The 27,179-nt window shown below is 42.6% G+C and overlaps 1 protein-coding gene across 1 annotated transcript in view; it reads right to left on the bottom strand.

The window, feature by feature from the left end:
• LOC128527499 (NAD(P) transhydrogenase, mitochondrial-like) overlaps nt 1-23,524 on the bottom strand; it is a 28,030-nt gene extending 4,506 nt beyond the window's left edge. The window contains exons 1-18 of the mRNA XM_053499913.1: nt 23,262-23,524; nt 15,760-15,989; nt 15,448-15,665; nt 15,252-15,339; nt 15,076-15,164; nt 11,750-11,937; nt 9,700-9,833; nt 9,321-9,512; nt 9,095-9,248; nt 8,733-8,894; nt 8,502-8,612; nt 6,868-7,013; nt 5,381-5,576; nt 4,916-5,149; nt 3,858-4,018; nt 3,333-3,512; nt 3,076-3,235; nt 1,520-1,601 (exon numbers count right to left, since the gene is read on the bottom strand). Of these exons, the coding sequence (XP_053355888.1) occupies nt 1,520-1,601; nt 3,076-3,235; nt 3,333-3,512; nt 3,858-4,018; nt 4,916-5,149; nt 5,381-5,576; nt 6,868-7,013; nt 8,502-8,612; nt 8,733-8,894; nt 9,095-9,248; nt 9,321-9,512; nt 9,700-9,833; nt 11,750-11,937; nt 15,076-15,164; nt 15,252-15,339; nt 15,448-15,665; nt 15,760-15,989; nt 23,262-23,349 (2,813 nt within the window). The 5' untranslated portion in view covers nt 23,350-23,524. The remainder of the gene's footprint in view (nt 1-1,519; nt 1,602-3,075; nt 3,236-3,332; nt 3,513-3,857; nt 4,019-4,915; nt 5,150-5,380; nt 5,577-6,867; nt 7,014-8,501; nt 8,613-8,732; nt 8,895-9,094; nt 9,249-9,320; nt 9,513-9,699; nt 9,834-11,749; nt 11,938-15,075; nt 15,165-15,251; nt 15,340-15,447; nt 15,666-15,759; nt 15,990-23,261) is intronic.
• Between the last annotated feature and the right edge of the window lie 3,655 nt (nt 23,525-27,179).

Here is a 27,179-nt window from a genome sequence, read left to right as displayed (position 1 = left end):
GCACCACTCAAAGGCTCAATAGTATATGTTAGTGGTATGTTGGTAGCAGTGACAGGTATCCGAGGTGCTTATGTTATCATGGTAACGCGCTGAGGAAATGACGTCAGCACTGGTGACTTCGCAGGATGTTCCGAATGGTGGAGTTTTATCTAGGGAAGTCCCCTTCTGCAAACGGAGCAGGGTTTAGGGAGCACCCTGTGAAGTACACGGAGCACTCCATGTGAAGTACACTTCAGGATGGAACACAGTTTAACTCCTCCCACCATAATTTAACCCCTCCTTCCTTAATCAAACTACTCCCACCATTGTCTAAGACTTGGTCTACGCAAAACATCCAGATATTAGTTCTGATGTAACCTGTCGCCACCAGGAGTCGCGTCATCTCCAAACTTGCCTATTCCACGCTGTATGGAATGTGTGTGGAGGTCCCTGTACAAACCGCTCACAGAGCAGCGAACAGCTGATCTACACTGGCGAATAGTACACGGGGCTGAAGCCACAAACACACACATGGTGCACAGTGACCCTACCAGGAGCACAGAGTGTCTGTTCTGTGGGAGAGAGGAAACAGTAAGAGATTGGGAAGACATTTTTCACTGCTTAGAACCTGGTCAAATGGGTTAGGAGTAACATGGACCAAAAATCTATACATACACTGTCCAAAGCACAGGACAAATCTGTCACTCTTTTAAATTACATTATAGGCCAGGCAAAACTCGCAATCCGGCTCACAAGGAAAAGCTAAATGCAGGGGAGTGGTACACACGACAAAAGCACAAAAAATGCTCATTTTAATGCTCAAATTAAAGCTGAGTTCGCCTTTTTAAAGATGACACACAGACTACTAGAGTTTGATCAGATGTGGGCACAAGAGGAAGTCTTATGTTCCATAGACGTGGCGGTTTTAGGTTTTCATTTTTAAAAACTCTTTTTACCTCTACTTATCTTTTTATTTGCTGTTCTATGTATTATTTGTATTTTTGTACCTTTTAAACGTTGCCTTAATACATCAGCTCAGCACTGTACATATTTCACCATTCACCGTATTAGATTTACCTTTTTTCATTTACTTATTTAGTGAATTCATTTTAAACTCCTTTTTCTAAGCTTGTTTCAAACTCTCTCTCTCTCTCTCTCTCTCTCTCTTACACGTCCAGCGGTCAGGCAGATAAACATCAATAAGCACAAGCCTCCAAACTCGGGATTTATGTCCTGAAATATCTGAGCCATGATGTCACGGTGATGGTAATAATGAAGAACACTGCAGAGGATCTCACACACACGCTCAGACACTCACGCACAGGCCCAGGGGAGCATTGCAGTGCCTGGTTCTTACTCGTGCGTGTATGTGTGTGTTTTTCACTGCTTGATATCAGACCCAGATGTGTGTGTGTGTGTGTGTGTGTTCCGCACATTTTACTATGATGATCCTACATCACTTATTATTTATTGCAATAACACTGAGAGACAGAGAGAGAAAGAGAGAGAGAGGTCTATGGAGCTGTGTGTTTTTTTTTACCTGACACTCTTGCCTTGCTCCGTCAGCATCTTCACCATGTCAGCAATGGGATACTGAGCCTTCGCTGCACACAGACCCCACCCTGTAACACACACACACACACACACATATGCTGAGAGTGTATGTGTGTGTTTGTGTGTGCGTAGGGAACTCCGTGTGATTGGATTCAGACTGCGGTGATTCCCAAATTGCTTGTGCGGTCCAACAGATCAGGCACAGTGCGTGCGAGACACACACACACACACAGATCACAATAACAGACTTTCATCTTTCTCTCTCTCTGTCTGTCTCTCTCTCATACACACACACACACACACACACACACTGATCATAGGCCCTGATCACGCACACTTTACTCAGATTTCTGGAACTCTTAATCCAAACACAGTTAAACTTTACGTCACTCTCTCTCTCTCTCTCTCACACACACACACACACACACATCAAACAAAAAGATGATAATAACTAAAACACACTATTTGACAAGATACAGTTGCATGCAAATGGTTTCTTGGTAAAAAGTTTTACTGGATTTTAAGAGAAATGCTTGTGTTAAATGTGTTTGAGCTGGAAAGTAAAAGATAAAGTGATACTGCCCTCTACTGGTGATGGACTGCATTACTGTTGGCTCTTGTGATGAAAGTTTAAGACTGGAATTTCCTACAGTTTTGTACCTGAGCCTTCAATAACGAACTAGACTCCATATTAACTCTCAAGGTTTCTTCCTATGACCATCTCAGGGAGTTTCTCCCTCAGCACGTCACCCTCGGCTCGTTCATCAGGGACGATCTGATCATATGATTCACACACATTTTCTCACATTTCCATAGTTTACAGGACAGTAGTGAGTACCAGCAATGTAGTTACAGTAATAGTTACTCACTGTCTATAACGCTTTATCCTGTATTTAGGGTCGCGGGGACCTGAGCCTATCCCAGAAGACTTAGGGCATGAGGCTGAACACACCCTGGACAGGGTGCCAATCCTGGTTCGTAGGGCTCACACACATATACACACTACGGCCAATTTGAGAACGCCAATTAGCCTAATCTGCAGGTCTTTGGATTGTGTGAGGAGATCGGAGTACCCGGAGGAAACCCACCAAGCACGGGGAGAACATGCAAACTCCATGCACACAGAGATGGGAATCGAGCCTGGCCGGGAATCGAACCCGGACCCTGAAGGGTGCAGGATAGTCATCTGATGGTAATTTATGTTGCACCTTGGTCCAGGAGGAATGCTGTTTCGTTTTACTGTGTACTGAACTGTAGATGGTTAAAATAAAAGCCCACTTGACTACATAACTTGACTTGATGTAGTAAACAGAGTTAGATGGAGACACATGGGCTGCTTTGGCAACCCCTAAAAGAAGAAGAAATCCACTTTGCGACAATAACCATTGTTTAAAAACCCTATACAAATAAAACCCAATTTAGTTAAACCATGATGTCATACTTTTTAAATTAAATTATTGCTTTCGAATTCTAGGTCTATAGGGTGTGTGTGTGTGTGTGTGTGTGTGTGTGTGTGTGTGTGTGTGTGTGTGTGTGTCAGACCGGGTGTGATAATGATGCTGTTGGCCTCTTTGATCATCTCCACAGCCTGGTCCAGGTTCACCTCAGTGTGTGTGCCGACAATCTCCATCGGTTTTCCTCCAGCTGTTGACGTGGTTCCGTATCCACCAAGGATCACGTTAGGAAGAGAACGATTCATCGCCTGTCTCACACACACACATGTGGCTGGTTAGAAGGTGTTAATTACAGCATGGCGTGTAGTGTGAATACAAGGTGTGTGTGATTTTCCCCCGACGCACCACACACATGATGTAGGAAAGGATGGCTCCGGACGAGCCGATCAGAGCTCCCACGATGGTCATCAGGTTATTATCCAACAGGAAGCCTTCAGCACATAGGGCCCAGCCTGAGTAACTGTTCAGCACTGTGATCACTACAGGCATGTCAGCGCCACCTATCGCTGCGGTCAGGGTCACACCCTGTACATACACACATACAATATATACAAACGACCTGTAAGTACATACACTGTGTGATGTTTGGGTAGTGTAGGATTTGGGTGGTTTAACATTTGGGTGGTGTAATATTCAGGCGGTGTAATGTTTGGACAGTGTAATATTCATGTGTCAGTTAATGCCAAGTCAGGGACTTAATACTTGGTGTAATATTTGCTTGATGTAATCCTCAGGCATTATAATATTCTAATGGTAATATTTGGCTAGTGGAATATTCAGGCGGATTTATTTCGGAGTGGTGTAATAGTTGGGTGGTGTAATATTCAGGGTGTGTAATATTTGGGAATAATTGGGCAGTGTTAGTCTCACCATGACCCCGGAGAGAGCGGACACACCCAGCAAACAGCCCATCCCTGTCATATAGCTGTCAGTCAACATGAAGGGCACTAACCCTCCTGCCGAGGCAGCTATCAGACACGCATTCAACATGTGACGACCGGGCAGGAGCAGAGGGGCGGAGTCTAGGAGACCTATACACACACACATATACACACACTCACATTCTAGTCTACGTACAATGTACATAGTGCATAGGTCAGTTGGGAATCAGTGCATTAGAGGCTTTATCTTAACTTTTTAAAACTATAAAGTCAAGCTGTATACTAATCTCTTCTGTTCTCTCTTGGGGTAACCTTGGACAATAACTGTCATTTTCCCCTCACATCGCTAACCTTACTTGCTCTTGACAATTTCTTCTTTACAACATCAGAAGAATTCGTCCATGTTTCTCCACACAGGCCAATCAAGGGCTTGTTCAGTTCCTTGTCATTTCAAGAGTCAAAACACTGATGCTAAAAGCTCCCTGTCAGCTCTAATCTAATCCCGCACCACACCACGTTCCCTCCGATTCTCCAGCCCTGCCCTTTTTAGATCTTTCCCAGTAAAAAAAACTTCCAATGATTCAAGATTGTAATTACTTTATTAATCCCAGACGAAAATGGCTTTGTCTTGGTTGGGTTGCAGTTGTTTATTGTTTGTTTTCCGAGAAAAAAGGAAAAGAGTAAAAAAATTAGACCAGTCTGGAAAAAAATGTAGAAACAGTCAATTGCGTTGGAAGGTGCAGCACATGAATCGAAATTGAGTTTCCAGATATCGCACTTGGAAGGAAAAAGTGAAAGGCATTGCACATATAATACAGTTATCAAATATTGCACTTGAAGAGTGGTTTGGCCCAAGAGAATTGGTAAATAAGGGCTTTATATATTCACTGAGGAGTGTGTCACTGACTTTAGCAAAAATCTGATATTTTGACTCGAACACTGAGACTTTAGAATTTGCACTTTTCTTCTAAGCAAAGTGGACTTGATAAAGGATGCATTATGGCTTGAATGTGAGTCAATAACAGTGTCACTGCTTTAAAACTGTACCTTGCAGCTTGCCATAGGCCACCAGGGAGCCAGTAAAGGTCACCCCACCGATGTAGGTCCCTAGGTAGGCGACGCACTTGAGCACTGAGGCGGCCGGGTGAGTGTCAAGGTGTGGGTGCTCGATCATGAACTCAGCAACGCAGGTGAGAACTGCAGCGAGTCCAACCAGACTATGAAAAGCAGCGACTAGTTGAGGCAGGTCTGAGATCTCAATCCGTTTAGCCACAGTGAGCCCTGCACACACACACACACACACACACACACACACACACACACACAGAGAGTGCACAAAATGCATAAACATTGACACAAATCCACACTAATACAACTAATACACACCATCATTCCACTGCAAGCAACTTCCAATCCACACTCACTATTCACTGCACAAAACTCCACCGTCACTGTGTGTATGTTCCAGTAACACACTTTTCTGCATGCAGGTGGTGTGAGAATGGATCTTACCCAGAGTTCCTCCAGTTGCCATGGCCAGGGACATCTGTGTCAGGAGCTCAGGTGAGGGGTTGAGTGCTCCAAGTGTAGCTGCAATACCACCTGACACGCCAATCATCCCCAACGTGTTACCGAGGCGACTGGTACCCTGAGCCGAGAGACCGGCTAATGCACCGACACAACACAGCCCCGCACCCAAATACATCATCTACACACACACACACACACACACAGAGTGTACAATATGCACAGACATTAACAAAAATACACACCACTACAAATAAAATAAAAAATCATTTTGAAACAGACAAACGCTCAGTCCTTTTAAATAAAAAAAACATACCCACAGACAAATATATACCTTATGTGCACATTACATAGGAATAACACAGTTTGTAAGTTTAAACACACACACACACACACACATATATACAGTGAGGTCAATAAGTATTTGATCACCCTGTGATTTTGTAAGTTCTCTTACTCAGAAATCATGGAGGGTCTACAGTTTTCAGCGTAGGTGCATTTATATTGTGAGAGACAGAATCTAAAAAGAATCCAGAAATCACATTGTATCATTTCTTAACTATTTATTTGTGAATTACTGTGTTAAATAAGTATTTGATCACTTGTTTATCAGACAGATTTCTGACCCTCACAGACCTGTTATTTTGCTTTTAAATAGTCCATATGCTTCTTACGGAGCCACTCCTTGGTGTTCCTGGCTGTGTGCTTTGGGTCATTGTCCTGTTAGAAGACTCAGCCACGACCCATCTTTAATGCTCTGACAGAGGGAAGGAGGTTTTTGCCCAATATGTCACAATACATGTCCCTGTTCATCCTCTCCTTAATACCCTGCAGTCGTCCTGTCCCCTGTGCAGATAAACACCCCCAGAGCGTGATGCTTCCAGCCCCATGCTTCACTGTAGGTATGGTATTATTGGGATGATACTCATCATTCTTCTTCCTCCAAACACGGCGAATGGAGTAAAGACCAAAAAGTTCTACTACATACCTCATGTATCTACTTAGACTTTGGCTGATTGTGGGGTCACAGGTGTCTTTATGACGGCTAACGACCTCAAACAGGTGCTAATAATTTAGAGTCATGAGCAGAGTGTAGCTGGACTATTTAACAGTAAAATAACAGGTCTGTAAGATTCAGAAATCTGGCTGATAAGCAAGTGATCAAATACTTATATGATCACTTCAAATTTAAATTTTATGTGTATGTGACAAATAAAATTTGAATTTGAATTTGAAGTGATTAAATACTTATTAAACACAGTAATTCACAAATAAATAGTTAAGAAATTATACAATGTGATTTCCAGATGTTTCTTTTTAGATTCTGTCTCTCACAGTTGAAATACACCTACGCTGAAAATTGTAGACCCTCCATGATTCCTAAGTAAGAGAACTTACAAAATCACAGGGTGATCTTATTGACCTCACTGTGTGTATATATATTTATATATATATGTATTGGTGAGTGTGACCTGTTCAATGCTGTATCCAGCGTAATGTGCCGCTCCATATCCGCCCACAAATACGGCTCCAGGTACAGCGTACAGGTAGTTATACTCTGGGGGATCTGTAGGTCTTTTGAACATGTCCAGCATCCTCTGTGTGATAAGGAAGCCACCTACACACACACACACACACACACACACACACACACACACACACACACAACACACAGAGTTAATTATAATTATAATTTATTTATAATGGACTTATCCAATCCAATAATAAAAAACTTCAAAGCACTTATTTTTCAAAGTCGCTCTGAATAAGAGCAAATGCCTAAATGTAAATGTAAATGTGGCTCATCAATCCTAGAATGTAATCAGGAGCGAATAGTGACTATTAGGGTTTTTCAAGATAAACTGGTCAAAGGTGAGGGGTTCAAATATAGATTAAGGACCCAGATACATCAGCCTGGAATAGAGAGACTGTGGTTCAACCCTGAAGAATGGCTTGAAGAGAGAGCTTGTTTTTAAGCACCTGGTGGTCAGATCCTTATTCATAAGCTCTAGCCAGGCACAGCCTGAAAACACTATAATGGACCATTCGCCACATGCAGATAGACAAGTAAGACGCTGTTACAGTGTGGATTAGCAGGAGTCAAAGACAGAGGACTTGGGAGACCAGACCCTGAATAGCAAAACCTCTATGTTAGGAAAGAACCTGTGGAGCTAGTGAATCAGGCTCACTGCAAAGCACAGCAAGAAACCCATCTGAAAACAGTCTCTGGGGGAGGACCTAGACTCTGTAGAGTCTGAATTTGCTCTGGGTAAGAGGCATAGAGCAAGAGTTGCCATACTTATAGCCCCAGTTCAGCATTGGATAAAGTTGGACTTTATCCCAGTGGTCAAGAGGGTCTTACCCTGTTGGCCTCATTTCAGGGAATGAACTCTGACTCTTGTTTGCGCAGAAAGAGCCATCAGGCTAAAGAAGGAGGTGGGCCAGACAGGTCAGACTTAGTGTATTTTGGTTTGTGTTTGAGTGTTAAGTGGGCCTGTAAATCTGAGGCCATGGTTCTTACCCAGAAACATGTATTTTTTTTACCTTTAGATTAGAGGTGTGCAGAAAAAATTAGGTATTAGTCTGTTGTGGTAAAGATGGAGCCAAGCCAAAAGGCAGAAGCTACTGTCGATTTGCATCCCAACCCTTACCTACACTCACCAGCTCCGTTTTACTGATACAAGCAGTGGAAATGTGCTTCCTACACAGGGTGCTTGAGCTCAGCTTTAAAAAAGGCTAAGGAGTTCAGATATTCAGGAGGAGATCAGAATAAAGCTGCTCCACTGCACCGAAAGGAGCCAGATTTGAGCATTTGGGCAGGATGCCTTCTGAATGCCTTTTTGGGCATGAAATCTTTTTGGGCATGTCTTTTGGGAAACAAACCCTGGGGCAAAACAAGGACAATAAGGAGAGATTATATCCCTGTTATGACCTGGGAGCACTTGGAAAAGTTGGAAAAGGTGGCAAGTGAGAAGCAGGTCTGGGCATCTCAGCTTAGACTGCAGAACTTACAACCCAGATAAGCATGGGAAAATGGATGGATGAAACACCTTATAAATATATTAACATATATCAAATGTCTGTGTGTGTGTGTGTGTGCACGCACCTGCAATGTTGATGGAGGAAACAAAGGCTGCGAGCAAAGCAAGAGATTCAGGAAGTGTAGAAGGAGACAGACCTCCACCCATCAACACCAACCCGCCTACTGCTGTCAGACCTACACACATGTCATCATTATCACCAACGCCACCACTATAAACACCATTATTTTTATCAATCTATATGTGTGTGTGTGTATGTGTGTGTGTGTGAGAGAGAGAGAGAGAGAGAGAGAGACCTGAGATGGCATTGGTGACAGACATTAGCGGCGAGTGTAATGCAGGAGTCACGCCCCACACTGTGTGATATCCCACGATTCCCGCCAGGCCAAATGTCGTCACCATCTGTGTGAACGCAGCATTGGGGGAGATGAGGCCTAACCCAATCACTGAGGATACACCTATTCGCCCACACACACACACACACACACACACACACAAATAAAAATACAGATGTTAAAGTTTGACTTGTTTTTTTAACAGATTGCCACCAGGGGGCGACACAGATCCTCAAAAACAGGGAGCAGCATTAATTAGTTATATGTTATATTAAAAGTATTGTGTGTGTGTGTGTGTGTGTGTGTGTGTGTGTGTGCATTACCTGCTGTGTAAACTCCAGCTGAGGTCATGGTTTTTCTGAATGGAGAAATCCCTGCCTTTTTCTCCGCCTCCAGTTCAGCTACGGTTCTCTGTTTGTCTGGGGACACGGGTGGGGCGGTCCTTGGTAAGGGGGCGGGGAAAAGATTCTTACCTTCCTGTACATGGGAAATGAAATCATGATTTTAGTCACAATGTCGTGTGTGTGTGAGAGTAAGAGAGACACACACCAGCATGACCACGGTGCCTCTGATGACGTGATCGATGGTGCCATAGTCGAATGTGTCGCTGGGCATGAAGTGGAACCTCTCTTTATCAGGACTGATGGCTTTCAGGAGCTTCAACACATTGTTGGAGTACAGAGCGCTCGACTGTGTGGCCATGAGGCTCGGCAGATCTGTGTAACCAATGTGTGTTACTCCCTGTGAATACAAACACACCAAAATTAAAGAGGTTTAGATGCACTTAGTAATTTATCGCCCTCTGCTGCCTGAAAGAGGGATAGCAGCGAAGACTCTGATAAGCTTTTTTCTCTCACCAACAGAAAGAAAAACTTTCCTTAACTAAAACATTTAGCACCATTCTGTGTGTGTGTGTGTGTGTTCAGACCTTGTGTATGTGCAGTTCTCCAGGTTTTGTTGTCTCTATATTTCCTCCTGCTTCTGCTGCCATATCCACCACCACTGATCCGTCCTTCATACTCTCCACCATCTCCCTTGTTATTAACACAGGTGCTTTTTTACCTATATATGCATACACACACACACACACACACACACACACACCTTAGATTACCTACCAAACACACACATCGTTAATGCCATAGATCAGGGGTCTCCAATCTACGGCCCGCGAGGCCCTCTCATCCAGCCCATGGAGACCTTATTATTTATGGAATAAAATTACAGATATTTACGTGTATCCTGCCAAGATCAGCCATTGCGCGCAGTAGTATGTTATGTTTTCCAACCGATCACTACATCGCAAAACCTTATTTGCCGCTTACTCTTTCTAACACTGTTCACAGTCAATGAGATGATATAACGCCATCTAGTGGCAGACTTTTTAAATGGTTTAGTGCTTGCTCAGAACTTGATTATTTTGATCACAGTTTGTCAGTTGCGGTTGACTGCTGCGGTGAGGAGGTGTTGGTGTCAGTTAGAATAAGTGGATATATTTGCAGACTATATTCAGGTAAGTTTAACTTAAGAAATCATAAGAATTTAAAAAAATTGTTTTTTACAGATGGTGAAGTAGTGAAGGAATGTTTATTGGAGACGAAACAATATAAAAATGTAGCTTTGGGTGCAAATCCAGGAAACATTTTCACCATTCCCACTAATACAGGTGTTCATGTGTAGTGTATCAATGTGTTGTTAAATAATAACTGAATAAAATAATATAAAATAAATAATTAAAAACAAAATCTATGTTTTGATTCTTTTTTTATTTGGACCTCGAGTGTGTAGTCGGCCCCCAAGCTGCTGTTTGTTAGTTAATGCGGCCCTCAGGCTGAAAAGTTGAAAGACCCCAGCTCTACATGAAACACATATATATCTGTATTATTTGACTAATGTTACATCTTTTTAAAGAGTTGGCACCCATTCTAGGTCCTATAGTTTTAAATATTATAAATAGCAGCTTGGGATCTGGGGTGGTACCCAGAAATTTTAAATATGCAGTTGTGCAGCCTTTGTTTAAAAAAAAACCTAATCTTGATCCTTCTGTGTTTTCTAATTACAGATCAATCTCTATCATTTCTGTCTAAGATTCTGACGAAAGTAGTATATAAACAACTAATAAGTTATCTTAATGAGCATGAAATTCTTGAGGTCTTTCAGTCTGGTTTTGAGGCTCTTCACAGTACTGAAACAGCTCTGTTAAGGGTCTTAAATGACATTTATCATACTGTGATTCTGTGATTCTACTGCTCCTTAAGAACTGCCTTTGATACAGTAGACCATGACATCCTCCTGTCACGCTTAGAACACTGGGTGAGAATTAGAGTGACAGCTCTAGACTGATTTAGGTCCTATGTTATTGATAGAACATTTAATGTTAATCTTGGAGATCTTGAGTCATCATCAGCTCCTCTGACATATGGAGTCCCACAGGGGTCTATCCTTGAACCTCTTCTTTTCTACTTGTATTTGTTGCCACTCGGCTATATCCTGAGAAAACATGGCATCTCCTTTCACTGCTATGCAGATGAAAGTCAGATTTGTCTCCCATTAAAACAGAAGGAAGGCTACTCTGTCAAGCCTCTGTTAACATTTCTAGATGACATAAAGACATGGTTAGCCCAAATGTTTTTAAATATTATTGATAAAAAGACAGAGGTTTTGGTATTTGGTCCTGGTGCCAGGGGTAGAGTTTCACCTCTGGATTTAGGAGCCTTGGAGCAGTATGTTAAACCCTCAGCTACAAATTTGGGTGTTATTTTTGACCATGGCCTTAAACTTGATAAACATTTTAATTATGTCTTTTTATATTATTTTATTATTTGTCTTTTTATTGTTTTATTATTTTATTATTTATGTGAAGCACTTTGGGGCATTCTTGTTGAGGTTAGTTGAGTAATGTTCAGTCATCCAGTTACAAAAAATCTCTAGAAGGGGTGTGTGTGTGTGTGTGTGTGTGTGTGTGTGTGTGTGTTAACCAGGAATAAGAGCCGTGCTGATGACGATGTCCACTTCTTTGCACTGTTTGGCGAACAGAGCCATCTCAGCCTCGATGAACTCTTTAGACATCTCCTTGGCATAACCTCCGACTCCCTCCCCAGATTCCTTCACATCCACCTCCAAAGGTTCCGCTCCGAAAGACTTGAACTGCTCCAGAGCTGCAGGTCTGTAATGAGATAAAATGTAAGTTGCTCTGGATTAGGGGGTCTGCCAAATTGTATAAATGTATTTTTACTTTATAGTTTGGTTCTGTTTCTATTTACATAATAATTATTTCTTAACATTAGAAAAGCAATAGCCAAATAAACAATCACTACAATATTTATGTAAAAACATTTCTCTCTCATTTAAACAAGTGTCTGTGAGGGGGGAAAATCATTCCATCTTTCACATTGTTAATGTACTTCATACCCAAGTGTACACTCTACACTCTCCAATACAGCAGGTGGCAGTGTGCACCTTGTTGGTATGCAACCCATCAATTAACACAAACAGAAGAAAAGTTTTAAAAAGTCAACCTTCGCTCTGTACCTAATATTATTGCTATTTCAGAGACAATGTCAGAGGCAACCCTCTCGTCGACCCACAGACACAGACACACACACACACACACACACACAGAGATATACAGTTGTAGCCATTATAATGCGTGTCTTGAGGAAAGAGATCCTACGACCTGCCGCAGCAGTGCGCGGGAAGTTGTGAGGGTTTCAGGCACATGGCGTACATTACCTGTAGGGGGCAGTCGTGTTTCAATCTTAGATATTGCGTGTCTCCTGGTGCCGATAATATGTTAATCTTTCTTAGGCACCTATTGACAGCAAGTGACCGAGTTTATAAACATGTCAAGCTTAAACTGTAAATACTGATATGTTTTTTTTTTCATTTTCTTCTCTCCTTCTTTTGTATCAATAATGATTATTCTTTGAATAGGCACTTTCTCCATTCATTATTATTAGTAGTAGTAAAAGTAATGTGAGTTTTTTATTATTATTATTATTATTTAATTTTTTTATCTTTGCTTTTGCTATAATTATTAAAATGCTACATGATTAAACTCAATACAAATCAATACAAATCTCTGAAACTACTGACAAGACATGAACAAAGTGGAGCCAGCTTTGCCCATCACTTTTTTGCAACCCAAAAAAAAAAAACATAAAACATATAGTAAAACATTCTTCCTCCACACACATTGGAGTCACACATATCCATCTATCTAATGCTTTCATTCATAATAAGTGTGAAGTTATTAAATTTTGCTGGGTTACTGTGTAGGAAGAAGGAGGAGGAGGGGTTACTGTGTAAGATGAGAAGGGAGGGTGGTCTGATACCTCCTCTCCTCTTACTTTAGCTTCACACACATACACAAACACACATACACACACACACAGTGTCTGCACACATAAACGGAAACACTTATTTGTCTGGATTTATTTGTACTTTTAAAGGTAAAGTGCAGGTTAATTTGTGTTATTTGTACTTTATATTTTGTATTAATTATTTTTATTTATTTAGTTTTTCGGGCTGTGGAACGAATAAATTGAGTTTCCATTATTTCTTATTATAATGGAAATTTTGTATCAATAATTTTGATTTGGTTTACGAGTGTTTTGATATATGAGCCCACTTCCAGAATGAATTATGCTCGTAATTCAAGGTTCCACTGTAACTTATTGCAATGTTCCAAGGCATTTAATTTACCTTTAGTACACGTGAAAAGTCATTTTCTCAGGGAAAAAATGTTTATTGCTATACTTAAGATTCTTATTCTCTATTCTCTTCTCTTGTGGAATATAGTCTTTCAGAGCATGCCACACCATCTCAATAGGATTCATGTTGGGGATTCTGTGGGAATCTCTTCTCACCTTTTACACATGATAGGTGTAAAGATATCGGTTTCACTGGTGGCAAAAAGGGTGTTTAAAGATGAGTTAACAGGACAGAGCAAACACCTCTGCCTAAAATTCTTTTCTCCAGCAAAACATGGAATACATAAAAATGAAAATGCTTAATGGTAGCAGTTAAATCAGACTTCTTAGTTTATTATGCTTTCTATGGAGAATAAATAAATCTAGCAGATTGTTTTAAACACAGAACTGAGTTCATGAAAGTCTTGGGCAGAGACAGACTGGCCAGCTGCAGCACCGGGAGTTTTTCCAGTGGGCCGCTGGTCAATAAGGGCCGGCTCAGTCAGTACACAAATATGTTAAAAAATGACAGAAACCATATTAATGCATCTTTTTTCAAAATTAACTAAGCTGTTGCGTTGGAAAAGCCAGCGTTTATTTAGCAAGTAGCCTATATATTTAAGTTTGTTGAATTTCTAGGAGAAATAACTGCGCATGTGTTTATCAGCTTTTTGATCAAAACACTGCCTTTTGTAAAGTAAGCGCTGCAGCTTCACGCACTCCGATGAGCAGCTTTATTTCAGTTATAAATTTACAACCACATTCCAGCCATTATTTCCGCCTTGGTCAAATAATGGATGAAATAATTATTCAATGCTGAACACAAAAATCAAAAAAGCTTGATGATTATTATTATAAAATGGCCAAATAGTGTAGATTTGTGTGGATTCATACACAAGTAATTTTATTAGGGAAAGATTCTTAAATGGATATAAAAAATATATATATATTTGAAAATATTGATTTTTTTTTAGTTTTAGATATTTTGTTTTTAACATCTTCACGAATCACAACATTCACATAGCCTACTATCAGGAAATGAAATTAATTTTAAGACAACTTTAAGCCAGGCCTTCCCATGTCTTTCATTGTCTTTAATTGTTTTGTCCCTGTTAAAAACATTACAAAAACTATATAATCACTATATAACGACTTTTTATTATGAATTTTAAAGCACAATTTCAAACCTTCCATTGTATTTATTTAAAGCGCATATACACACATTCATCATGAAAGATTTATTGTAAAACAAAATAAAATTTATGTTTGCTTCAGCATTGGAAACAATATTGTTTTAGGCTAACTAATTATGCACAATAACACATTTATTTAAATTCTTAAATGGTGCTTGTGCGATCTGGCGGCATTCCGCAAGACAAATTGCGGCCTTCCACGGTAAACAATCTGCATTCTGAATAGCAACATCTGTAGAAGAAGATAAACAGCACTAATGATGTAAGGTTTTAAACAGCTGTCCCCTTCCCTGTCTACACCTCGAGAAAAAGAACAAGATGCTCAAGAACACCATTTCACGTAGACCCCTTTACCTTTTTTTCCTCCCACTGATCGTCTATCTCACGTGTCATGTAAAGACGTTTTTTCTTCACACTCACCTGGTGTCGAAACCTCTCACAATGGCTCCCATAGATTTAGCAGCTCCAGCAGCAGCCAAGCCGGCTACACCTCCACCAATCACCAGCACCTACACAAACAGATACACACACACAATACTCTTGTGCAAATAAAATACTGTGTGTGTGTGTGTGTGTGTGTGTGTGTGGTGCTGTACCTTGGCAGGAGGAACCTTCCCTGCTGCTGTAATTTGCCCAGTAAAAAATCTACCAAAATTGTTAGCAGCGAGGACCACAGCCTTGTACCTGTACACACACACACACACACACACACACACACATGCTGAACTTTGTCTTAGGAGTCCCAGCTGTAAATTTGCTGAATAAGACACAAAGACAGAGACATTGTCATACCCAGCAATGTTGGCCATGGAGCTGAGAGCGTCATAGCCCTGAGCGATGGTGACGCGTGGCACCTGGTCCATGGCAAGCACTGTGCTGTGCCGCTGTCCCAGTCTCTTCATCAAATCAGGATTCTGAGCCGGATAAATAAAACTTACCAGAGTGGAGCCTGTCTTCAGCAGCTCTGACTCATGGAGACCCAAGGCGTCGTTGAACACTGGCCCTCGCACCTATAACAACAACAAGGCAATCATTTACAACAATAATACAAAAACATAGTGTACACATGACCTGAGAGGAGTGTGCTTGCTGAAAGCTCCTCACTTTAAGCACGAGGTCTGAGTTAAACGCTCCTGTGGTATTGGTGATGGAGGCTCCTGCCGCTTGGTACTGCTGGTCGGAGAACTGTGCCTCTCGTCCGGCTCCTTCCTCCACCTGCACTCGGAAACCCTGCTTTACCATGGCCTCTACACCAGCAGGGGACACCGCTACCCGCCGCTCATTCTTTACAATCTCCTTAGGAACACCCACCAGCACGTCCTTATAAGGAACACCTGGATAATATGCATAGAAATATATGGCAGGTGCACAAGAGGCAGAATCAGTGGCATTGAAAATTTGAGATTTAAGAACTGTGGAAGGATCCAAATAAGAGACAAGGCAGAAAGAGACATGCCATAAACACACAAAAACACACACAATTTCTGCCAATTTCTTTCTTCACAGGCTACTCAGGTGCAGGTTCAGTTCCTTGTTATAAAACTGGACTACTGCAACTTACTCCTGGCAGGTCTGCCTCTGGTCACCATTCATCCTCTGCAGCTGATCCAGAATGCAGCTGCATGTCTAGTTCTCAACCTTCCTAAGTTCTCCCACACAATCCCACTTCTCTGCTCCCTGCACTGCTGCATTAAATTTAAAACCCGGATGCTTGCCTAGAAAGCCAAAAAAGGGCCCAGCACGTTAGAGCTGAAGATCTTTGCCCAAATCCAACGGGATCCGACAGGACCCAACGGGCTTAGGCTCAATTTCTATTATTTTACACGGGCTTGGGCCGGGCTCAGGCTTGCCCACGAGTGGCTTGCTAACGGAGACTTGCCTCTGGCGTTTATATTTTGGTTGCACCAGCAACGAAAGCTAAGTATGGGGTGTGGAAAAGTTTTGACCATGTGCATAATGAGAATAAGGAGCCATTAGGTTATGTAAAATGAAAAAAAAGCAACATTCTGTTAAAGTACGACAGCAAAAAGACAGGGAACTCCTCGCTTATAAAGCATGTTCCAAGATGGAGATCCAAGATGGCACCGGTGAGATCGGCTGCCATCACGAATGACCCCTTTTATATTGTTTTTGTTCTTTAAGGTAGTTTTTTAGTGATCTAAATCTGGCAAATCCATCACCATTACATGCATTAAGTTTATAGATGATAGAGATGCTCTTTATTTCTATTGGTTTACAATGTACTCACGATTCAACGTTTCGAACTCCGGATCCAAGCTGGCCAAGTGAGATACTGAGGGAGAACAAAGGACGCGACGCGAAGCAGCGGCCCTGAGGGAAACGAGCCGGCATCAGGAACAGGCTGAGAGCTGCCTAGCATCCTGCTCGCCAATGTCCAGTCACAGTAAAACAAACTCGATGACCACAGGGTCAGGGTAAAGTTCCAAAGAGACATTCGGGATCGCAATCTCCTGAGACATGGCTGAACCCAGCAGTGCCGGACCATGCCATCCCCCTGGCTGAGTTCTTCTCGGTTCACCGCATGGACATCATGGTGAACAACAGCTGGTGCAACAGCGCGAGTATTGTTCCTCTCACATGCTCCTGCACACCCAACCTGGAACTATTGACCATCAAATGTCGTCCTTTTTATCTTCCTCAGAAATTAACATCGGTCATAATTAGCACTGTTTAATAGGGGGACTTAAATGGGACTTTAATAACACCAACCTCAAACGTGCAGCGCCAAACTTTCATCAACACATCACCTGCCCCACCAGGGGTGAAAGGACACTGGATCGTTGTAACACAACAGTCAAGGACGGCTACAAGGCACAATCTTGCCCTCCATTTGGGAAATCCAACCACACCGCCATCTTCCTCATGCCAAAATACAAACAAAGGCTCAAACATGAAGTTCCAAGTCAGAGGGAGGTCACGCGTTGGACGATCCAATTGGGGGCCACGTTGCAGAATGCACTTGATGACACAGACTGGGACATGTTTCAAAACAGCTCAGATGACATCCACGTGTTTGCGGAAGCAGTTGTGGGATTCGTCGGAAAACTAGCGGATAATACCATGGACAAACCTAACATCAGAACATTTCCCTATCAGATGCTGTGGGAGGATAAAACCATCCAATGCTCTGAGATCTCGCACCGCTGCCTACAATGCGGGACTTGCGTAGAGGGACATGAATTCATACAAGGCTGCGTCATACAAACCTCCGGAAGATGGTGAAAGAGGCGAAGCAACGCTACAGGAGAAAACTAGAGTCACAACTTCAACAGAGTGACTCTAGGAGCCTGTGGCAGGGACTAAGGACAATAACGGACCATAAAGTACCAACATCCGGTATGACGAATGCTATTGATACTTATGCTAGCGGCACCAACGGCTGCAGACATGAAGACAATGCCAGCACCGGAAACGCGTTTATCATCTCCGAGCATGGCGAGAGGAAATCTTCCAGGAGAGTGAACATCAGGAAAGCAGCAGGACTAGACAGCATCTCCGGTCGAGTCCTCAAAGCCTGTGCAGACAAGCTAGCACCTGCGTTCACAGAGATATTCAATCTCTCCTTATCCTAGTCGGTGATCCCCTCATGCCTAAAGGCATCCATCATTGTTCCTGTTCCAAAGAAACCTCATCCTGCTTCTCTTAATAAGTATTGCCCTGTAGCCCTCACCTAAGTAGTGATGAAGAGCTTTGAACGGCTGGTCAGAGTTTTCATCATCTCCTCTCCACCACACTGGACCCATTACAGTTTGCATACCGCCTAACCCGCTCCACAGATGATGCCATCTCTCATCTCCTCCATACATCACTCACTTACCTGGACATTCGGAAGGGGCATTATGTTAAAATGCTCTTTATCCACTACAGCTCAGCATTTAATACCATAATTCCCTCCAAATTCACCATCAAGCTGGAGCACCTGGGACTCAGCTCATCTATGTGTCAGTGGATCTTTATTTTCTAACTGGCAGATCACAGGCAGTAAGGATGGTCAGACATGTCTCAGCCTTCCTCACTCTCAGCACTGGAGAAACCCCCCGGGGTTGTCTTCTGAGCCCCCTGCTGTACTCTTTTTACACGTACGACTGCGTGGCCACTACCAACTTCACCACCGTCATCAAGTTTGCTGATGACACCATAGTGGTGGGCCTGATCACGAACAACGATGAGCTGATAGTGGACTTTGGTAAAAAGCAGAAGGGGAACTACCAGATCCCCATCATCAATGAGAGCCTAGTGGAGAGAGTGGACAGCTTTAGATACCTCAGTGTTCACATCACGCAGGACCTGTCATGGTCCTGTCACATCAACACTGGGGTGAAAAAGGCCCGGCAGCGTCTCTATCACCTTAGACGCTTGAGAGACTTCAGACTGCCCTTTAGGGTGCTCAGGAATTTCTTCTCCTGCACCATAGAGAGCATCCTGATGAAAAAACATCACAACCTGGTTTGGAAACAGCACCATGCAGGACAGATGTGCTCTACAGAGTGTTGTGCGATCAGCTGAGCGCATCATCCGCACCAAGCTCCCAGAACTGCACTCATTCTATAGCAAGTGGTGCTGGACCAAGGCCAGGAAGATCGTGAAGGACCTCAGCCAACCCTGCAATGGACTGTTCTCTCTGTTTCAGTATGGAAAGCAATTCCGCTCCCTGAAGGCCAACACAGAGAGACCGAGGAGGAGTTTTTTCCTGCACACGATAAGGTCTCAACCACAACACCACACAGGATAAATACCATTTTAAAACATCCACAACTCGGGCCTCCCAGTGGCGCAGTAAAGTGCTCACCCTATCATCCGGAAATTGCTGGTTCGATTCACGGGTGATGCTGTAACCTCTCACAGCCGGAGGTCTAGAGAGAGCTGATTGGACTGAGCTCTCTCAGAGGGGAAGGATGAGAGGTACTTCGTGCTCCCACATTATTCACAGTTCTACAGCCAATCAGGAGTGTCTGTGAGCCCACACACGGAATGGATAGCGCTGTCCTCCAAGTGTGTTACGCCCCCCCAACGAGCGAGCCAGCAGTTCAAAAAGATGCAGATGGCTGGAGTCATGTGTTTCAAAGAAAACACGTAATTAGTCTTTGTCCCTCCCGACTGAGTGGTAGTAGTAGCCTTAATGTGGGAGCCCCCTAGTGACAGGGAGGAATTGGACACGACTAAATTAGGGAGAAAAAAAATAAAAAAAATAAAAAAAAAATAAAACATCCACATCTATGACACTGTCTCTTCACACTCATCCTGGACATCAATGGACACTTATGGACACAATTGCACACAAGTCACTTTAATAAGACACTTTTAATGCATATTGGCACACACCCCCACTCATTTTGCTTAATTTTCCTCTATTTGGACTTAATTTATATATTTTCTATTTTTCTATATTTTCTATATTGTACAGAAGGTCTTTATTTGTACAGAATATTTGTATTTTTATCCTGGTTAATTTTATATTTTTATTGTATTTCTTTTTATTCATATTTAGCTCTTATCTATAAGCTTTTATTTTTAAGGTCAGGGGTGGTCGTACAAGCATTTCACAGCTTCGATCAATCGTATCGTACTGTAATCGCATATTGTACTGTGTATGACTGTGTATGTGACAAATAAAATTTAAATTTTAATGCTGATTGAAGCTGTGCAACACCTGCTAGTGCCCAGAATTAACCTACAATTAAATCGCATTCAAATTGCATGAATATATTTGAATAATGTCAGGCTGTAAAGGAGTTGGGCTTTGAAAAATCTGTCAATCGAAATGTACTTGTCGCGCTCGGGCCGAATCTGTAGGCCCAATTACAGCTTTAACCCACGTACCTCTCAGCTCTAATCACACATCGCACCGCACCACGTGTTCTCCGATCCTCCAGCACTGCTCGCCTGGTCCCACCATCTCTCAGGGAATAAGGAAGACATTCATCCAGACTCTTTTCTGTTCTGGGACCTACTGTGGAATAAACTTCCTCTAGATGTCCATATAGCTAAGTCTTTGACAACCTTAAATGACGACTCAAGACGTATTTGTTTCTTCAGTACTTGGACTAATACATGTCCCCCCATTTATAAAAATAAAATCCCCAATTGTGTTTGACTACTGCCACTTAGTTAGTCTTAGTGTGTAAGATAGTAACATTGATGGAAACTTCCAAGCACTTTTTGTAAGTCGCATCTGCCAAATGTCTAAATGTAAATGTAAGTTAAAGCAGTATTGAGACAGTATATGAGGCTGGGTACACCCAGGGCAAGGTGCAAGTCATTCACAGAGCACACATGCACACACACATGCTCAGATGCTATAGGCAATTCTGCCTCAGCACTCCTTACTGCTCCTCTTTCTGCCTGAATAATAATTAATGCCTCAGTTCCTGCATCAATACTCCGTTATTACCACTGTTTCTGCCTTGATATCCCTTAACATCATCTACCTCAGTACTGTTCCTACCTCAGTACTCATTCAGATTTAGATGGCATTTCTGTTCCATCAAGTAGAACAGTAAAAGACCTCGGTGTGATTATAGATTCCAGCCTTTCATTTGAAGTACATGTGGATAATATTACCAGGATAGCATTCTTTCACCTCAGAAATATTGCCAAGATAAGAAATATATTGTCACTAAACGATGCCGAAAAATTAGTTCATGCTTTTATCGCCTCTAGGTTGAGCTATTGTACCACCTTACTGTCTGGTTGTTCAACTAGGTGCATAAACAAGCTTCAGCTAGTCCAGAATGCAGAGTCCTAACCCTAGAGTCCTCACTAAAACCAGAAGATACGAGCACATCACCCCTATCTTATCCACACTGCATTGGCTCATTTCGGCTCAATTTTAAAATGCTACTATTGACGTATAATGCATTAAATGGTCTCGTGTCTGTATCTGAGGGACGTAGAGTATTACGATGAACTGGTATGTTTAGATGCTGTCTTTCTCACTCTCATTGATCACTCAGGTTTGTTGCCAGTGAAGTGATTGGTCGCTTTACATCTCAGGGAGCCCTCATGTCCGTGTTTCCTTCTGGCTCCTCCCTTTGAGTTATGCTGCTATGGTTTGTCCTGCCGAAGTCCCTGCTTGCACTCTGCACTAATTATATATTAACTTTATACGTGGTTTGACTGTGTGTGTCATCTCTTTTTTTCCCTTTCTCTTTCTTCCGCTCTCTTTTTCCCCTCTACCTGTCTCTCTTTTGAGCTATACATATCGCTCGTGAGCTGCCAGTGATCTAGACCCGCTTTGTTTTCTGGAGCTGCCTGACTCGTCCTGGTGTCCCTCCACTGGCTGGAGATCTCGTCACATGGATGCCGCGTGTGGTCTTCCTGGGATGCCTATGGTGACTGGGAACAGTTTAACCTTCCGCGAAGATGGTCCTGTCCTCGGCTGATGCAGACAGCTGTTCTCTGAGGAATTAGGACTTCAGTCGCTCGATATTTCGGGACTGGAGTTTCCTACAGTCTACCTGAGCCTCCAAGAATGACCTGAAATCCATTTTAACGTAAACACATCTCAATTCCCTGCTATCTGTCTCACCCAAATGAGGATGGGTTCCCTGTTGAGTCTGGTTCCTCTCAAGGTTTCTTTCTATTACCATCTCAGGGAGTTTTTCCTTGCCATTGTCACCATCGCCCTCGGCTTGCTCATAAGAGTCTTATTATTTTGATTCATACACATTGACAAAACTTAAGTAATTCTTTTGAGTATGTAAAGCTGCTTTGCGACAATGTCAATTGTTAAAGGTGCTATACAAATAAAATTGAATTGAATTGAATTGCCTGCCCCTCACCTTGCCTCAGCACTCCTTACTACCCCCATTGTTATCCCACTACACCTTTACTACCTCTGTCCTGGCTCTGTACCTTCTTCGACCTATTGCTGCCTGAACACTCCTATTTTGACTTGGTTATCTCTAAATGCCCCTTTACATCCTTTCCTGCCACTCAACACTTCTTCTCTGCCTATGTCCCTACCTCAGAACTCCTTCTCTTGCCCTTATTGTGTCACTGCATTCATTATTTTTTTGCAGTATTGAGGTTGAAGTTGAAATGGAGTAATGCATGAGGCAGTCCCTGGGGAAGCTTGTGCTCCTGCAGTTCTGGCACGGCTCAGCCTCACAAGCTCAGCTTTCACATTTCTCCTCGTAACCAACATGGCCGCCTCCAATGACACCAGTACATTATTAGCAGCTGATTGGCTGAAATCCAGCAAGTCCTGGCCTGTACAACCTCACTGACTAACAGTGTTTAAATCCCAATGTACACTCAAACACACACACAGAAAACTTCATAAGAAACTGGGAGAGGACCTCTCTCTTTCTCTATCACACACACTTACACTAACATAAAAAGAAAGTAGTCGCTGCCGTTTGGCCACAGTGTTGCGGTCACCTTTATTTGACCTCTCTTTAATCTTTAGTGATTAACTTTAACACACAAGAAACTTATGTAAAGCACCAATGCACTTATACTCAGATAAAGAATAAAATATTTTTTATTCTAAAGAAAATAAAACCATGCTTCTTTCTGTGTGTGTGTGTGTGTGTGTCTTAGTTTCAGTTGTGTGTAACACACATGCAGTTTTCTTTTCCTACCTTTAACCACATGTTGGTTCCAGAGTGCAGGAATGTTGTGGAAACGTCTGACGGGGACGCCACACACACACCGCAACAATGTGGACATGATTATTCTCACACTCCTCACTCTGCGCTGTCCCTAGGTTATTAAACAGCGTGGATATTGGTCAAGCTCATGTGCTCATGGTGTTCTCACGAAGCCACACGAACTCCCTCTCTTTTTCTATTCCTGTGAGAGCGTGTGCGCGCGTGTGTGTATCTTGGCGAAAGGCTTGCGGACACTAGGAGAGAACATGGTAGGACAGCCAACTCTTTCTCTCTCTCTCTCTCTCTCTCTCTCTCATACACACACTTGCACACAGTGCAAAATGGCACTGACCCACATTCCCAAGATAAAAAGTTCCTCTAAATCTTTGATCAGAAAATGTGCGTGAACACCTCCATCTGTGACCATGATATAACCTCAGAGCTTCTGCCTCAACCACCTGTAAGAAACTCTCAGACTAAAGAAATTACATTGGTTTAAAATAACAAGAATGAAGACCTCTCCATAAAGACTGCCATAAACTTTAGTGACTATCAGCTCAAAGCTACTGGTCAGATTCAGGTTTGAATAAAAATGAGCAAAGAGGTGTTTGGACCCCTAGATCTAATGACTTTAATCACCCACTTAATCATCTTACCCACTCATCTATATCACTTTATTCCGTAAACAGGGTTGCAGGGGGCCAATATGGGCTGTGGGAGGAAACCGGAGTACCCAGAGGAAAACCACCGAGCACGGAGAGAACATGCAAACTCCACGCACACAGGATGAAGGAAAGGATGCAGACAAAGGATGCAGGCTGCTTGTCAGTACCGCCTATTATGAAAAGTACGGCAGGGCAGAGCTTTTTCTTACAAAGCCCCAAAGTTATAGAATAGCCTTCTATTCAATGTTTGGGACTCAGACACAGTCTCAGTGTTAAAGTCTATACTAAACCCTGCTATCCATTATCACCCAGATGAGGATGGGTTCCCTGTTGAGTCTGGTTCTTCTCAAGGTTTCTTCCTATTACCATCTCAGGGAGTTTTTCCCTCAGCACCGTCACCCTCAGCTTGTTTATTAATCACAATCTGATCATTCTGATTCATACTGTACATATTGGCTCAGACATTTTATACACATTACCGTAATTTTCCTTTAATTCTGTAAAGCTGAAAGATTCTTTTTAAAAGCGCCATACAAATAAAATCTTATTGAATTTAATTAAACTCATGGTACAAGAGGCAACACCACATCTGAAAGCTCAATTTACTTTAGTGTTAACTAGGTAGTCTTCCTCTCTGGTTTCTTAGGGTCAGACCTCAGGCTCTGTCTACAACTCTGTCCTACTTGATGGTTCACCTGTACTATCCAGTAGCAGATTTCAAGTAGAACTTATTTGGGAACTGATTATTCATATCAATTCAATTTTATTTATATAACGCTTTAAACAATGGTCATTGTCTTAAAGCAGCTACACAAAATTAAATAAAGATTATGGAAATGTTTAGAAGCAAGTAAAAATGTGTATAGATCATAATAAGATTGTCCTTGATGAGCAAACCAAGGGCGACAGCGATGCTGGCAAGGGAAAACTCCCTGGATGTTTCTATGCTTGGCAATATTTCTAAGGTGGAAAAAGGCTGTTTTTGTAATATTGGAAATATGATTTTCACTGTCAAGCTGCTAGTAACAGTTCATCCTACTAAGTGCAAGCTGAAGTGTAAGAGCTTTTCTGTGCCTTTTTTTTTTTTCAATAATTTATATTTCTGCCTGAATTTAGTATGAGAAAATTATTGATCATCTGATTTTTTATAACTTGGATATTTCACCTGGTTTTGATGAGATGTATATACATTTACATTTAGGCATTTGGCAGACGCTCTTATCCAGAGCGACTTACAAAAAGTGCTTTAATGTTTACAACATTGGATACATACTTACACTGGGTTAACTAGGTTAGTAACTAAGTACCATTAGTCCAACACAACTGAGAAGAGTTTTTTTTTTTTTTTTTTTTTTTTTGGGGGGGGGAGGGGGGTTAGTCCAAGTACTGGAGAAACAGATGCGTCTTGAGTCGTCGTTTAAAGATAGTAAAAGTCTCTGATGTACGGACATCTAGAGGAAGTTCATTCCACCATCTAGGTGCCAGAACAGAAAAGAGCCTGGATGAATGCCGCCCTCGATCCCTGAGAGATGGTGGGATGAGGCGTGCAGTGCTGGAGGATCGGAGGGAACGTGGTGCAGTGCGTGGTGTAATTAGCGCAGAGAGGTAAGTGGGTGCTGGGCCATTTTTGGCTTTGTAGGCAAGCATCAGCGTTTTGAATCTGATGCGGGCAGCTACAGGAAGCCAGTGCAGGGAGCGGAGGAGTGGGGTGGTGTGGGAGAACTTGGGAAGGTTAAAAACGAGTCGTGCTGCTGCATTCTGGATCAGTTGCAGAGGACGAATCGTGGACAAAGGCAGGCCTGCCAGGAGTGAGTTGCAGTAGTCCAGTCTTGAAATAACAAGGGACTGAACAAGCACCTGAGTAGCCTGTGAAGAAAGAAATGGGCGAATTCTTCTGATATTGTAAAGAAGAAATCGACAAGAGCGAGTAAGGTTAGCGATGTGTGGGGAAAATGACAGATGATTGTCCACGGTTACCCCAAGATTGCGGGCGGTGGTTGAGGGAGTGATTTGGTTGTTGTCCATGGATATCACAAGGTCTTGACCTGGAGATGAGTCACAAGGGATAAACAACAGTTCGGTTTTACTGAGATTGAGCTTCAGCTGATGAGCAGCCATCCAAAATGAGATGTCTGCCAGACATGCTGAGATCCGGGTGGAAACCTGAGTGTCAGAGGGAGGAAAGGAGAGGACAAGTTGGGTGTCGTCTGCATAACAGTGGTATGAGAATCCATGCGATGATATGACCTTACCAAGAGACCGGGTATAGAGGGAGAACAGAAGAGGACCAAGTACTGAGCCCTGCGGGACACCAGTAGAGAGTCTACGTGGGGCAGATGTAGATCCCCTCCATGTTACCTCATATGACCTATCTTTAAGGTAAGAAGCAAACCATTGCCACGCTGTTCCACAAATTCCAAGGCTTGTAAGAATAGATAATAGAATCTTGTGGTTCACGGTGTCAAATGCAGCTGACAGGTCCAGGAGGATGAGGACAGATGAAAGTTTAGCAGATCTAGCAGCATGGAGCTTCTCAGTGACTGACAGAAGGGCAGTCTCTGTGGAATGTGCCACTTTGAATCCAGATTGGTTTGGGTCATTAAGGTTGTTCTGTGAGAGATAAAGAGACATTTGATTATAAACCGTTCTTTCAAGAATTTTGGAAATAAAAGAGAGCAGTGATACCGGGCGATAGTTGTTAACTTCTGATGGGTCCAGGCAGGGTTTCTTGAGGATGGGAATAACCCTCGCCTTCTTAAAAGCGGCAGGAACATGACCAGATGATATGGATTGGTTGATGATGGCTGTGGTGAAGGGAAGGAGGTCTCGTGAGATGGCCTGGAGCGTTGTGGAAGGGATTGGGTCTAATGAACAGGTGGTGGGGTTAGATGACGAGATGATCTGTTGAAACCTGTCAGATGACAAGTTGGAAAATTCTGCTAAAGGAGGGAAGGAAAGGTCCTGAGGTTCTGCCGTAGGAGTTTGGTTGAGAGCGAAGGACTGGCGGATTGCTACAATCTTCCCATCGTAGAATGTGGCAAAATCGTCAGCAGTCAGAGAGGAAGGGGCAGGAGGAGTCGGTGGGTTGAGTAGTGAGGAGAAGATGTTGTGGAGTTTGCCAGGATCATGTGCAGACGCTTCCAACTTTTGTCTGAAGAAGGTAGTTTTGGCAGAAGTCACATCACATGAGAATTTGGAAAGAAGAGTCTGGTAAGAGATGAGATCTGCATCAAGCTGTGATTTC

The sequence above is a fragment of the Clarias gariepinus genome, chromosome 7, assembly GCF_024256425.1.
Source record: "Clarias gariepinus isolate MV-2021 ecotype Netherlands chromosome 7, CGAR_prim_01v2, whole genome shotgun sequence".
NCBI classification, from domain to species: domain Eukaryota; kingdom Metazoa; phylum Chordata; class Actinopteri; order Siluriformes; family Clariidae; genus Clarias; species Clarias gariepinus.
Note: the sequence above shows the minus strand (reverse complement) of the source record. Positions and strands in the feature narration are given on the sequence as shown.